Consider the following 15063-nt stretch of genomic DNA (forward strand, 5'->3'; position numbering starts at 1 on the left):
AGAATTTTGAGTAGGATAAGGTGATCATGGAGTTCTCATGCCTCTTAATCTTCTGGGTGGCCACCTCTATTTTGTCACCAAACAAATCTTCTCCCAGACATGGTATATTTGCCAAGTATTCTTGCACATTAGGATCCAGATCTGACACTCTGAGCTGATGTTTTTGATGTCACATCAAATGCATCAAAGACTGATCATGCCATGGATTTTCGTGTCTCAAGATTATTGGTAATATTTTGAAAAGAGTCCAACTGATATGTAGGTAGATACTGTTTGTACTGGGAAAGTAACTGAACCAGAGGCTTCAAGTAGAAGGTCGTATAGAAATTATAACTAAGAACTCTACTAGTGAGTATATAACTTTGGTAAATCCTGCAACCAAATTTGTCTAGAGTTCTTCCTTCTTGGCCAGATGGGTTACTGGCATAGGTTCTGGAACTATTAGATTTCTTCAGTGCAGATTCAACAAGAAAAGACTGATGCTAGAGCTGAGGTTTATGAAAACCTGGACAGGATCTACTCTATATAAAAGTATCCAATTTCCTTGGTGCTACTGAAATTAAAAGTGGAGTTTCCTAGTTCCTAAGCATTGTTTCTTTTATTAAATTGTGAAACAGCAATTTTAAACAGTCTCTTGGACATTGTTTGTAATCCAGAGTACCCATTAACTCAGCTCTTGGCTCTATCTCAGACTCCATTTTCATGGGGAGAGCCTGGCTCATTTGCATGATGAATCTTGTAAAAGACAAGCTTTCAGAGGAGATCTTCTGCGAGGAGGTGGTGGAGATGGGTTTGATGGGATCCCATAAGATTTCTCAGGAAATCTGCAGTCGTCGTGGGAGACTCAATCATGAGAGAAGTGGACAGTCACGTAGCAGGAGGGAGAGAGGATCGGCTAGTGACCTGTACCCAGGAGCAAGAACGAAGGACATCACCGACAGAATCGAGAGGATCCTGGACGGCGCAGAAACAGAAGAGACAGCAGTGATAATCCACGTGGGAACAAATGATGTCAACAGGAGAAATTACAGCAGGACTACGCTAATTGAACAGTTCAAGATCCTGGGAAGGAAACTGAAGCTGAGGACACAGAAGATAGCATTCTCAGAGATTCTACCAGTACCGAGGGCAGACGTGAAGAGGCAGACCGAGCTACAAGCAATAAACGCATGGTTGAGGAGATGGTGCGAAGAAGAAGGATTCTTTTTTGTAAGGAACTGGACAACTTTTGGGGGGAAGAACAAGCTCTTCAGGAGGGACGGACTACACCTGAGCAAGGCAGGAACGAGACTGCTAGCAAACAACGTCAAGAGAGGAATTGAGCAGGCTTTAAACTGAGAAGAAGGGGAAAGCCGATAGTTGACCTGACGTCGACGGTTCGGACAAGAGTATCCAAAGAAGATACTGAGCGGGAAAAATGCTGGGAACAGGCAAGAGACGAACAACAGAAGCTGTTGACCAACAAAAAGGACAAACAGATAAAATTAGAGGAACAGGAGAGATCAGGAAATCAGGTTGCAGACGAAAAAGATACACCAAAAAATGAGGAACAAAGGAACAGAAAAGATACACCAAAAAATGAGGAAGAAGGGAACAGAAATGAGGGACTGGCAGCCCAAATAGGGGATGGTATGGGGAGCAAAACACATGTAAAACCAGCAGAGAAAAGAAAAGACCAGGACTTAAATTGCTTGTACGCTAATGCAAGGAGCCTAAAGTCCAAAATGGGAGAATTAGAAGCCATAGCCATAAAAGAAAACCTAGACATCATTGGAATCACGGAAACATGGTGGAACGAGGATAACCAATGGGACGTAGTGCTGCCAGGGTACAAACTCTATAGAAGAGACAGGACCAACAAGAAGGGTGGAGGAATAGCACTATACATAAAAGACACCATTCCCTCGTCCGGAGTGGATATAGAACCAAAGGAGGAAGGACTGGAGTCATTATGGGTCAAATTACCAGGAAAAGGTGGCCTTGACTTAAGATTGGGTCTATACTATCGTCCACCTGGACAAGTGGAAGCAAACGACAAAGATCTGGCAGCAGAATTGAGGCGGGAAGGCAACAACAGGAATGTGACAGTAATGGGAGATTTTAACTACCCCGGGATAAACTGGAGTATTGGAAACTCAAACTGTGCGAGGGAAACAGAATTCTTAGAGGCTGTGAGGGACTGCTTTATGGATCAGCTTGTCAAGGAACCAACAAGAGGATATGCCACTCTTGACCTAATCCTCAACGGAATAGGGGGACCTGCAAAAGAAGTGGAAGTAGTAGGGCCACTAGGAAACAGTGATCACAACATGATCCAGTACAAATTAGGAGTAAGTACAACAAAAGGGAAAAGAACCACAGTGACAACGTTCAACTTCAAGAAAGGGAACTATGATGCTATGAGAGCAATGGTAAGAAAAAAACTTAGAAACAGCTCAAGGAAAACAGAAACTGTAGAGCAAGCCTGGTCTCTATTCAAGGGCACAGTGCAAGAAGCACAACATATGTACATCCCCAGATTTAGAAAAGGGTGCAAAAAAAAATGAACAAAAGACCCCGCATGGATAAACAATGAGGTGAAGAAAGCGATAGGAGACGAGAAAAAATCATTCCAGAAATGGAAAAAGGACCAAACTGGGGAAAACTGGAATGAACACAGGAAATGCCAAAGAGAATGTCATCAAGTGGTTAGGAGAGCGAAAAGAGAATACGAAGAGAGACTGCCAGGGAGGCAAAAAACTTCAAATCATTCTTCAGATATGTTAAGGGGAAGAAACCGGCGAGGGAGGAAGTAGGACCGTTGGATGATGGAGATAAAAAGGGAGTGATAAAGGAGCAAAAAGAGGTAGCTGACAGGTTAAACAAATTCTTCTCGTCAGTCTTCACAAGCGAGGACACATCCAGTGTACCGGAACCCGACGTGATCTTCCATGGTGATCAAGAAGAAAAACTGTCAGCAATAGAGGTGAGCCATGAGGATGTCCTCCAACAGATAGATAGATTGAAAAGCGACAAATCACCAGGCCCGGACGGAATCCACCCTAGGGTACTAAAAGAACTAAGAAATGAGATAGCGGGAATACTCCAACGAGTTTGCAACCTATCCTTGAAAACTGGAGAGATTCCGGAGGACTGGAAGATAGCAAATGTTACACCTATCTTTAAAAAGGGGTCAAGAGGAGACCCGGGAACTATAGGCTGGTAAGTTTGACATCGGTTCCAGGCAAGATGGTAGAAATACTGATAAAGGACAGCATCTGTGAGCACATCGAAAAAAATGGGCTGATGAAAGCGAGCCAACATGGCTTCTGCAAGGGAAGATCGTGCCAAACAAACTTACTGCACTTCTTTGAGGGGGTAAACAGCCAGTTGGACAAAGGGGAACCTGTAGACATCATTTACCTTGACTTCCAAAAGGCCTTTGACAAGGTACCCCATGAGCGGTTACTTAGGAAGCTGTGGAACCACGGGGTGGAAGGGGACGTACACAGATGGGTCAAACACTGGTTGGCAGGCAGGAGACAGAGGGTTGGAGTGAAGGGTCACTACTCAGGCTGGAGGAAAGTCACGAGCGGAGTTCCGCAGGGGTCTGTACTTGGACCGCTGCTGTTCAATGTATTTATTAATGACCTGGAAACGGGGACGAAATGTGAAGTTATAAAATTTGCGGATGACACTAAACTCTGTAGAAGGGTTAGAACTATGGAAGAGTGTGAGGACCTGCAAAGGGACCTAAGCAAACTGGAGGAGTGGGCGAATAAATGGCAGATGAAATTCAATGTAGGGAAATGCAAGGTCATGCATATAGGGAGAAAGAACCCGATGTTCAGCTACCAAATGGGGGGATTAGTATTAGAGGGAAGTAACCTTGAAAGAGATTTGGGTGTACTGGTGGATACAACAATGAAGTCAACGGCGCAATGCGCAGCAGCCGCGAAGAAGGCAAACAGAATGTTGGGTATTATTAAAAATGGTATTACAACCAGAACAAAAGAAGTCATCCTGCCATTGTATCGGGCAATGGTGCGCCCGCACCTGGAGTACTGTGTTCAGTATTGGTCACCGTACCTTAAGAAGGATATGGCAATACTTGAGAGGGTCCAGAGGAGAGCAACACGAATGATTAAGGGCATGGAAAACCTTTCATACACTGAAAGATTGGAGAAGCTGGAGCTCTTCTCCCTGGAAAAGCGGAGACTCAGAGGAGACATGATAGAGACCTACAAGATCATGAAGGGCATAGAGAAAGTAGAGAGAGAGAGATTCTTCAAATTTTCAAAACATATTAGAACAAGAGGGCATTCGGAAAAATTGGAAGGGGATAGATTCAAAACAAATACTAGGAAGTTTTTCTTTACTCAGCGGGTGGTGGACACCTGGAATGCGCTTCCAGAGGATGTAATAGGGCAGAGTACGGTACTGGGGTTTAAGAAAGGATTGGACAATTTCCTGTTGGAAAAGGGGATAGAGGGGTATAGATAGAGGATTACTACGCAGGTCCTGGACCTGTTGGGCCGCCGCGTGAGCGGACTGCTGGGCACGATGGACCTCAGGTCTGACCCAGCAGAGGCATTGCTTATGTTCTTATGTGAAAGATCTGAGTTATTGAAAGCAAATTGAATCGAAAAATCGATTCAACAGGGTGAATCAAATCAAAAATTTTTTCTTTGAATCGGGAAGCACTACTGCAGACCAACGTAACTCTAACAACCTGATCCTATCATTCCCAATTCTGAAAGATATAAAATACAAGACAGTATACTGTATATACTATTTTGCAAAAATCTAAACATGGATTTTTAAGAAATCCCTACCAGGGATCCAAAGAGACTCAGACTAATAATACAAGTCACTAGATCCCTCATATTTTGTGTGTTCTTATGTATTGATTACTTTATAATTTAATTTACATGTTTATTATTATTTGCATACTGTTTTAGCATTGACCCCTGAGGCAGCTCATCAGGGTGTGAAACGTGAACCACATCAAGTGTTTGTTTTAATAAAGAATTATTTTTTTCTTGGGACCTTCAAGTTTCAAGTTTATTATGGTTTGATATACCGGTTACCAATCCTAAGCAGTTTACAAAAAAAAAAAAACCCCATTATCTAAAAATTAGGCTAAGATAAGGTAAAATAGACAGAATGAGACACGATACGTGAAACTAATGAACTTTGGGATACATCATTTCATAAAAGAAAAAAGGGAAGGTGTGGGAAAGAACAAATTGGGAACTTGTGTGTGATCTACTGTTTTGGGGAGTTTTGGCAATAGTTCAGCACAGTCATAGCCTAATGAGAATTAACCTTTCACAAGATTTCTACAGTCTCTCTCACCAATATAAAAGGCATTATCAAGTCCTAACTTGCAAGTGGAAGGATACTAGATGTCACAGTTTATCTCAACTAATCAAATGTATGTGATGGACACCAGTCAGCTGCTTCACACTGAGTAAAGGACAAAGATTCCTAAGCCTGATGGTTTTATGCAAGCCTAACATAGCAAAATAAATATATTATACACTAGTGTTTAAGCCCGTTACATTAACGGGTGCTAGAATAGATGTGTAGACTTTTAGCATAATGGGGTGCTGAGGTGTTTCTTTCTTTCTATCTCTTTCTTTCTCTCTCCCTGCCCCCTTTCTTTCTGTCTTTCTTTCTGTCTCTCTCCCTGCCCCCTATCTTTCTGTGTGTCTGTCTTTCATTCTTTCTGTCTCTCTCCCTGTCTTTCTGCGTATCTGCCTTTTTTTCTTTGTCTCTCTCCCTGCCCGCTGTCTGTCATTCTTTCTTTCTCTCTTCCTGCCCGATGTATATTTTTTTTTCTGTATGTCTCTCTCCCTGCTCCATGTCTTTCTGTGTGTCTGTCTCTCTCCCTGGCCCCCTGTCTTTCTGTGTGTCTGTCTTTCTTTCTTTCTCCCTGGCCCCATCTGTCTCTCCCCCTGCCCGCTGTCTTTCTTTCTGTCTCTCTCCCAGCCAGTTGTCTGTCTTTCTGTCTCTCTCTCTCCCTGCCCACTGCCTGTCTGTCTTTCTTTCTGTCTCTCTCTCCCTGCCCGCTGTCTGTCTGTCTTTCTGTCTCTCTCTCCCTGCCCGCTGTTTTTCTTTCTGTCTCCCCTGCTCTGCAAGGATTTCCTTTCCAGATGTTTGGGAGGGAGGATTCAGCTTTTTTTGCATTTTCCAGCTTTGGCAATTGCGGAGGTAGATAGGTTGCGTCTCTGAGATGCAGGCAAGATGTCCGATCGCAGCTCTCCTCCCTTTTATCTCTGGCAATTTGGCTTCCTGGGCAAGTGAACCCAGTCACAACTCCTGTTCCGACCCCCCTCTGCCTCTCCGCTTCTTCACACTGGGATTCTCTCTCCCCCCCCCCCCCCCTCGCGTGCTCTATCACTCAACTTTGCCCTCACCGGGCCAGTCTCGTTCGCCTCTGCTCCTGGACCATTCTGACCCCCTCTGTCACTCCCAAACAGAGGCTGTCTGTTCCCTCAGAACATGATCAGTTCTCCTTCCAGACAGTCATGCCCACCTTCCGACCACAGCCATCTCTCCCTTCCTTCACCCATCGCTCTCAGAAGGCATGGCGGTGTACTGCGCATGTCGAGGAACGGAAGCACGAAGTCACGGAGTTTCAAGTGTGCATGCATGCTAAGCGTTTTATTATTATTGATATGCTGTATTATATCTGTTACAACAATACACTCGTGAACTGTTTGTGGAGTAGTGGCCACAAGGTGGGAGTATATCATTGTTAAAAGAGAAGATGATACCTTTTTAGCTACTGTCAATATTGCATGTCCTGGATAAGACAGGGCTTGATTTTCTAATATCACCGGTAAAATATGATGGGTTGCTGTAGCGGCCATAAATCTAACGATTCAAGAAAGACGAGCCATTCTCAAAGAACCATGCATGCAAATGAGGTTTGCGGAGGGTCGCCATATTTACATGAAATCAGTCACTGGTGATAAAGATCAGCACATGCACAGAATAGTCCACGGAAATGTGTGCTATGCCATAGGCACGCATACCATAGATATGCCTTTTTGGAGCACAATATGAACATACATCATAGGTGCGCGTCACATGCGGCTGTAGCTGTTAGGAGTTTGTGTCGCAAGAAAGCAGTTTCCTTTACCTGTTGATTTCTTCCTCCTATATCTGAAAAAGTGATAAGTCTGGCTTGAGTCGTGTGCTTTTGAGATTATTTTTATTACTATAATTTATGTAAATAGTGTGTTTTAAAATTTTTTTATCATGAGCCACAGCCAGATACACACACCTGAGACATGCTTTTCACAATACCGGCATCCCGGACCAGCTGGTAATTTTCAGTTGTTAAAAGCTGGCGCTTCATTTGAAGAATCACCCGGCTATGATAGAGAATCACCCGGAGTGTTCGTTTAAATATTAATGACCCCCATTAATGACCTTGTTGTACTACATTTGCATGGCAGAGTCGGAGGCTGCTAGGAAGCTTGGAAAAGACCACGGTGAGCCTTTCTCAGAATCGGGTAGTAAAATACTGGCATGCTAAACCAGCTGAACCAGTTTAGCGACCATCGTCAAAGGCACGGTGAGTTTTGAGAATCCGCCCAACAGAACAGTATTATCATAATAGATTTGTTCTGAATGTTTTTTGGTAATACTTGATAAATATTTTTGGTGAAAGAAGGCTACACATGGGCTGGTAGCAGTTCAACTGCTTTACATCTATAAGAATTGGTTTTAGAACAGGGATCTCAAAGTCCTTCCTTGAGGGCTGCAATCCATTCGAGTTTTCAGGATTTCCACAATGAACATGCACTGAAAGCAGTGCATGCACATAAGTCTCATGCATATTCATTGGGGAAATCCTGAAAACCCAACTGTATTGCGGCCCTCAAGGAGGGACTTTGAGACCCCTGTTTTAGAGTATTGTGATGGTATCAGCCAATGGTGAACACTGTAGAAGCCAACCCTGTGTGCAATTATGTGTTGCATTAGCAGGTTCTGTCAGCAACATAGACTTACATCTAATGACCTTTCAGGTAGGACAGAAAGCCACATATGCATCATGGGCAGCTAAACCAAGGCTGAGGTCAATTTCAAATTCATTAAAGATGGTTACTGTATGCAGATTATATATTTTCTCAGTAATGGCTAATATTGCCTATTCTATATAGGTGTTTGATCCACTCCTTCCAGTAAACACTTATGCTAGCTGGTTAGCCTAAGCCAGGCTTGTCCAACCTTTTTCTATTAGGGGCCACATTATATATTTTGTACCATTCGGAGAGCTAAACCATCTGCGTACATGCACTCATACTCTGAGAATCACACACACTGAGAACACAGAACAAAATTTGAATTATAATTTATTTACTTATACATGAGGAGAAACATATTCCTTCACCTTCTCCCCCATCCCATGTGCATTAAAATTAGTAACTTTGCTAACTGGGATACCAAACAAACTTCCTGTCACATGACTTCCCTCCTTCTGGTGCTCCTGCGGTAACTCAGGACTCTCAGCATCAGCAGCTGGAAGCACCCCGCTGACTTTTAGGTTACTGCAGTAGCACTGGAAGAGAGGAGCAGCTCGGCAGGGAATTTCTTTGACTGACTGAGGTTTGGCATCCCCACCAAAGATACCAAGGAACATACAAACCAAATTCAGGGGTCTTCAGACCTGCAACCTTTTATTTTTTTTCCTAGAATAACTTGTGTGTCTGGGAATAATTCATCCGATGCAATTTAATCAACATGGTTTGTAAAAGGAAATGAGAAATTTCTTTCCACAGTGAAGATTTTAATACTTGGCATTATATGATTTATGCTGTCTAAGATTTTCTTCTCCTTAGAGCTGTGTCAAGTTAGGTTTCTTTAATAAGAGGTCCAGGGATAAAATCCAGAGAAAAAATGAAATACATATTCAAATGTTCACTTTTTACACCTCCCTCCCTCCGATCCTCGCCTGATTGCTTGGATGCCTACTTCCTTGCTGGGTTCTCTGCCTCTCTGCTTGTACGGATCCTCCTTCCCTGCCGTAAAGCTATGAGGGATCCTTCTTTTCTGCCACGAGAAAGCCTTGTGAAGTCCTCCAATAAAATTGCTGCTTCTCTGTCATGACTGGTTACCATGAGGTAGAGTCATGCTGCACCAGAATATAAAGTTGGTTTGTGGTATTAAGTAGAGAGCTGCACAGGAACGGGGATGACGGGGATCCTGCGGGTTCCCCCTTCGGGTCGTGGGGATCCCATGGGGATGCCATCTCGGGTCGTGGGGTTGGAGAGAGCTTCATTGGTGCAAATGCCCCCTTTTCCTGCCCTCCAGCTGACTCCTCTATTCAGCGTGCAGCGCTCCCAGCACGCCACATGTAGCTGACCCGGAAGTCTTTCCCTGACATCAGAGTTGATGTCGAAGGGAAGGCTTTGCTTCAGCAGCGTGCAGGGCCCACTGTTCTGCGACGAAGCATGTGACAACTGGGGAGTGGCAAGCGTGACCTCTAGCCCTACCCCTTCATAAACGCTTGCTTGCTGCTCTCCCTTCTTCTTTGCTTCACTGGACTTGGAGTCCATTCTGGATCAGGCTGAGCCATTTGGGAGGTGCACGTGCGTCGTGTATGGTAGCAGTTGGAGGGAGACAGCACTACCGGGCCGAAGACTTTTGCAGAGGCTGACAAATGTAAGTAAAATCCTCTGGCTTTCAAATTCAAACAATGGCCCCACACCGAGAGGGAGAATTTCTCATGCTTCTTGGGGCTGAGACTCTTCCTTTGTCAGCCCCTGCAGCATGAGATTCTCCCTCTGCTTGGGGCTGAATCTAATGCTCTAAAATAGAGTAAAAAAAAGAAATCAAGTAGAAGTAAACAAATAAATAAACGCAAGGAAGCAGGTAAATAAATGGGTGGGGGCAGGGTGGTGTTTGGAGGGGGCAGGGCCATGGACGGGTAGGGTGGGGCTAGGGGTACCAGTGTATTTGTGTGCCTAGGGCACACTGAAGAGTTAATCCTTCCCTATATACGGGGAATGGAAGAGAATTTTTGGTCATAGGGAGGGAGTGAGGTACAGATGATAGAGAAGAGAAAGATGAGAGGGAGAAACTATGTAATCACATATTTCTTCTTTATTTTCTTAACAAATACATATCTCCTAAACATATCTCTATTCCTCCATCTTTCTTCTTCTTTGGCCTCTGAGGGATTTCCTCTTCTTTCTCTCCCTACCACCCTTGTTTCTTATGCTTCCTCTTCAGTTCTCTTTTCTTTGTCCCTCTTCTTATTTTTCCCCTTAAGGTTATATTAGATATATGTAATACTCGGATTGGTGTACATTTGATATTGTTCACTTTGACTTGTTATTTCTTTATCTGAATTGTTGTACATTTAGTACTCAAATTTCTGTTTTTCTTTTGTATTTGAAAAAAAACTTTTCAATAAAATTTCATGGTTAAAAAAAATAATAGAGGGAGAAATGTTGTGGTAGAAAGGGACAGTGGGACAGATTGAAAGGGATGCAAGAGGGAGGAATGCTGGACATAGTGGTGAAGGGAATGGAGGGAGAGATGTGGCATGGTGCTGGAGAGGGGTGATAGAAGGAGAAATGTTGAGCATGGGCTGGTGGGCAGGTGCAAAAGATCAGAAAGGGATAAATACTGGACTATGGTAGGAGGAACCAATGGACAGCAACAGAAGAATTTGCAGAAGACTGGAAAGGGGAAAAAGAAACTGGGACCAACTTGATGGAATAATAAGTCTCCAGACAACAAAGGTAAAAAATGAAATTTTTTGACTAAAATATGTTAGCTTTGGGAAATGTATATAGCAGGTGTCTTTGTATTGTGTTCAAAAGAAAAGGAAATGCATTTCTGGTTTTATTTCTCCAGTGCTGAAGTACTTGCTGACCCTTGCTAAGGCTGGTGGGGGTCCTCAAGCACCACCAGCAGAGGACCTCCTCTAGAGACGGCAGAATCCATGAGCCACCGAGGTGCCAGCATCTGTGACTCAGGGATGCTACTGCTGCCTGCCAAGCTTGGCAAAAGGGAACCCGGCCAACTGCAGAGGAAGTCTTCAGCTGACAGCTTGGGGGTCCTCATCAGCTGAGTATTTATATTTACATTAAAGGCTCTGGTAGAAACCCGTTTACAAAGTATGTATTCTTCCCAATTAATATTTCTAAATTAATAAAGTGTCTTTGCTTATTTGTAAATGGGTCTGTTTTAGAGCCTTTAATTCAGTAGCATAATTAAATGTTTATAGAGATGGGCGGGGACGGGTTTGATTCTATCGGGGATGGGCGGGGAAGGGTTTGATTTCTGTCCCCGCACAACTCTCTTATATTATGTCTTGCAAGACTTGATACTGCAAGATCAGCCTCAACTTCCGGCATCATATGGCTCAAGCTTCTGGCAAGACCAGTTGCAGCATGGAAGCAGGGATCTTATCGGAGGACTTCAGAGCTTCTGCGGGCTGAGTTCTGGTCCACGGGCTGCGGGTTGGACAAACCTGGTCTATTATCTGATTCGCAGAGTGAAATCTTGCACTAGCTGGTGTCCCTTTTACCTTTATCCTTTGGCTCTCCGAGCTCCCTCTTGATCATTTTAGCTTTGACACACTCTCTATCCCAGACAGCCAGGGCTTGTTTCTCCATCTGGCAAATCTCTGCTTCCTCAACATCTAGACGCCGCTTCCACTCTAGCAGTTCCTCAGCATGCTGCCGACGCTGCATTAATTTCTGCTCTCGCTTAGTGAGGAATCTAAGGAAGAAACATCAAAGAACACGGGATATAAAGTCCAAAAAATAGGACCTAGCCTAGTCAAATATTACACTGGGAACTGGCCTCTCTGTCCTTAAAAATGCTAAGAGGTTATGGCACAGTGCGCTTCTGGACCCAAATATTGCCACTGCTACTTTTAGAATTAAAGAAATATGAAACAATGCTAAAAGTATACCATCAGCAACCACAGGAATGTAGTCATTTTTGCTTTTTAAAATCTTACTAGTATGGCTTTGTTCAACAATCCTGATTGGTCTCTTCCTAGAAGACTAATGAAGTTTGGGTAAAAAGCATACAAAGGTAATGGATAGTATAGAATCTATACTTCTATGCACAAATGAAGCAGAACAAAGAAAAAGTGGTGCATTTCAGATAAGGTTTCTGTCCCATTAGCTGATGTTACAACCAACATGAAGATGGGTGAAAACAACACAAAGTCTATAGAGCAGACAATGAAATAAAGTGTGAGAAATCTCAGACTATGTAAAGGACTTTTTTCCCCAGTACAGAAAGAGACCTCAACTAAAAAATCAGGAGCCATCATTTACAGTTTGTACCATGGTTTATTGTCCCAAGAAAACTGTCAGAGTATTGTAACAAAATTGGAGAAAATCAATAGTAAAAATATTATTTTTCCAGGTAGATAGCAAAGTTTATTTGGTGAACAAAAGCCAGGACAGTAAAACTTCTGAAAATATTTATCCATATCCAGATACAATCCTCAGAACAGGGATTCCCAACAATTTTATGCAAAAGGCCACAACTTTCAAAATCATTGAAAAGGCTCTCCTTTTTTTGCACTTCTCTCCACCAAATCTCTCGGTGTCTTAAGTCTTTTCCCTCTTATTTCTAGCCTTCCCTTTCTGTTATCTTAGCATTTCCCCTCTTCCATGGTCTAGCATCGCACTCACTGTGCTGCCCCTTTCCTTTCCCTCAATCCTATCCTTTTTCTTTATCCTTCCCAATATCATCATCATCATCATCTCTCCTCCAAGCAGGACACACGTTTCTTGTGTCTGGGTCTCTAGTGGCAAATCTGTTCTACCTTACCAGTAACTCTGGCCTCCCTTCCCCAGTGCAACTCCTGTGGTAGTTCACACTACAGCAGAGGATCCAGTCTATTTCTTTCATTAGCAATTTCCTCTTTCTTCCTGCAGTATGCACGTGCATGCCACTCTTGGGCTTGCCATATGTATGGTCTGGGATCAATTTCTACACATGCCCCACTGCTGGTTTCTGAGAAGAGACACTGAAATATATCACAGATCTGCAGCTGTGTTTTTGGACTTAGAGTGAAAATTAGTTCAAACTGATATTAAACATCATAAAACCAGGAAATTTATTAGTGAAACAATCTAAACTGATGAGGGAGACTAAATCTAAATTATTAAACAACAGAAATACTCAACATGAAAAAATTACAATTACCATATGTACTTGACTATAAGTCGAGAAATTTGGGCTTAAAACTGGAGTCATCTATCTATGTAGTGCTAAGAAATTTAACCCCCCACCACCACCACACACTCACTCACTGTTGGCAGCATACACTGGCTCCACTGCCTTCCCTCCACCAGCACAGTTTGGCATCTCAATTCCTCCTTCCTCACCCTGTTTTATACCTTTAACTTTCTCTTTCATACAGCAAGCCTCCTGCAATCTGTTCTGGAGCACTCCTCCTTACCTGTCCTCCTATGCGGAAACAAGAAGCGAGTCATAGCGGGCACTCTGGAGCAGATTACAGGAGACCTAGTTGTACTGTACACTGTCGCTGCTATATGGAAGAGAGTTTTGAAGGAATGGGGGAACATGACCAATGGAAAAAATACAAATAAGCAGTACAGTTGCAGAAATAGAATTACTCATTGTATTCCTAAAGGCCTTTAAGTGGCAGACAGCTCACTTAGAGTCATTTGTTAAGAGGCAGAGAACAATGAGAGTACCTAACAAGGCAGCATGACAACTGACACTGTTGCGTATGAAGTATTCATTTTGGCCATTTTTAGTCCCCAAACTGCCCTCAACTTATCCATGAGGTTGACTTATAGTTGAGCATATAAGGTAGACTTTCAACAGCAAACCAGGGGCATGAGTAAACATGGCTTTTGGGGACAGCAATCATTATATTCTACTTATTCTAGTTTGATAATTTACCACATTATGACACCCCACATAAAGTACAAAGGTAACATCAGTAAGTCATAAAACCAAAACTATTATTTTATTTGTCCTACACTGCATGGCTGAACAGAGTATGTGCCATCAAAGAGTTGAGTCAGTGAGAAAGGTGCAGTTACCTGACCAACTGCTTGTAGATATAAAGCTGGAATTTGGGATGGAGGTTGGGAAAACAGACACTGAGTGAGGCCCAGTGGTGAGACGTAAAGACAGAGAAGAAGCAGTGAACAGGAGAGCAGTGTCTACAAAATAAGGAGCAAGAGTTTAGAACTGAAAGGGAAACAGAGAGAGGTAAAAGGAAGAGAAAAAGATGCAATTACCAAATTCACTACTGGCTTTTTAGGCTGATCTGTTTCTTCAATCTATAACATGCTCTCAGTTATTTTGGTAGTGAATAGAAGATGTATCCTTAAGTGTGCACAGCATAAGCATTTAAAACAGAATAAAGATCATGGCAGAACACAAGCACACTGCCTATCTACATCAACCATAGAACATTAAATATCTGTATGACTTTTCTTTTAAATAGGAAGAGATTTTAAAAGCAAACAGATTATGTTTCCCTGAATCTCTTCCTGCTCTTCTACATGGTGCTGAAGTCCTTTATCAGGTCCTGCTACATCATAGGAAAATACAAACGGGTCACCTAACGCACATAGTAAGTCTGTACTACATGTTTTTCTTTTTTTACTGAGATTTATTAACCGACTTTTCATGAAGAGATTCACCCAAAGCGGTTTACAATAAATTGAAGAGCAATCAGGTACTCAAGTATTTTCCCCTACCTGTCCCGGCGGTGACGGGACAAAAGCGTGCCGGACAAAGCCGCGCCAACATTTCGGCACAGACAATTGCGTGCAAGACTCCAGCACGTCACTTTAAAAGTTAATTTTAAAGAGCTCTGATGGGGGTGTGTTTGCGCTGATGTTGGGGGGGGGGGTGCAACCCCCCACATTATACAGAAAACCTAACTTTTCTCTTAAAAAAATGGGGAAAAGTTACGTTTCCTCTATAATGGGGGGTTTCCAACCTCCCAACCCCCCCCCCCAACGGCAGCGCGAACACTATTTAGTAAACTGGGGGGGTTCCCCCTTCACCCTTCTCAGAGCTCTTTAAAATTAATTTTTCCGGAGGCGC

At 43.1% G+C, this 15063-nt stretch overlaps 1 protein-coding gene across 3 annotated transcripts in view; it reads right to left on the minus strand.

Moving 5' to 3' along the window:
* CEP350 (centrosomal protein 350) overlaps window positions 1-15063 on the minus strand; it is a 411819-nt gene that overhangs the window by 106057 nt on the left and 290699 nt on the right. For all 3 annotated transcript variants that reach the window (XM_033915952.1, XM_033915951.1, XM_033915950.1), the window contains one exon: window positions 11534-11727. In XM_033915952.1, the coding sequence (XP_033771843.1) occupies window positions 11534-11727 (194 nt within the window). The remainder of the gene's footprint in view (window positions 1-11533; window positions 11728-15063) is intronic.

Source organism: Geotrypetes seraphini, chromosome 12 (genome assembly GCF_902459505.1).
Source record: "Geotrypetes seraphini chromosome 12, aGeoSer1.1, whole genome shotgun sequence".
NCBI lineage: Eukaryota > Metazoa > Chordata > Amphibia > Gymnophiona > Dermophiidae > Geotrypetes > Geotrypetes seraphini.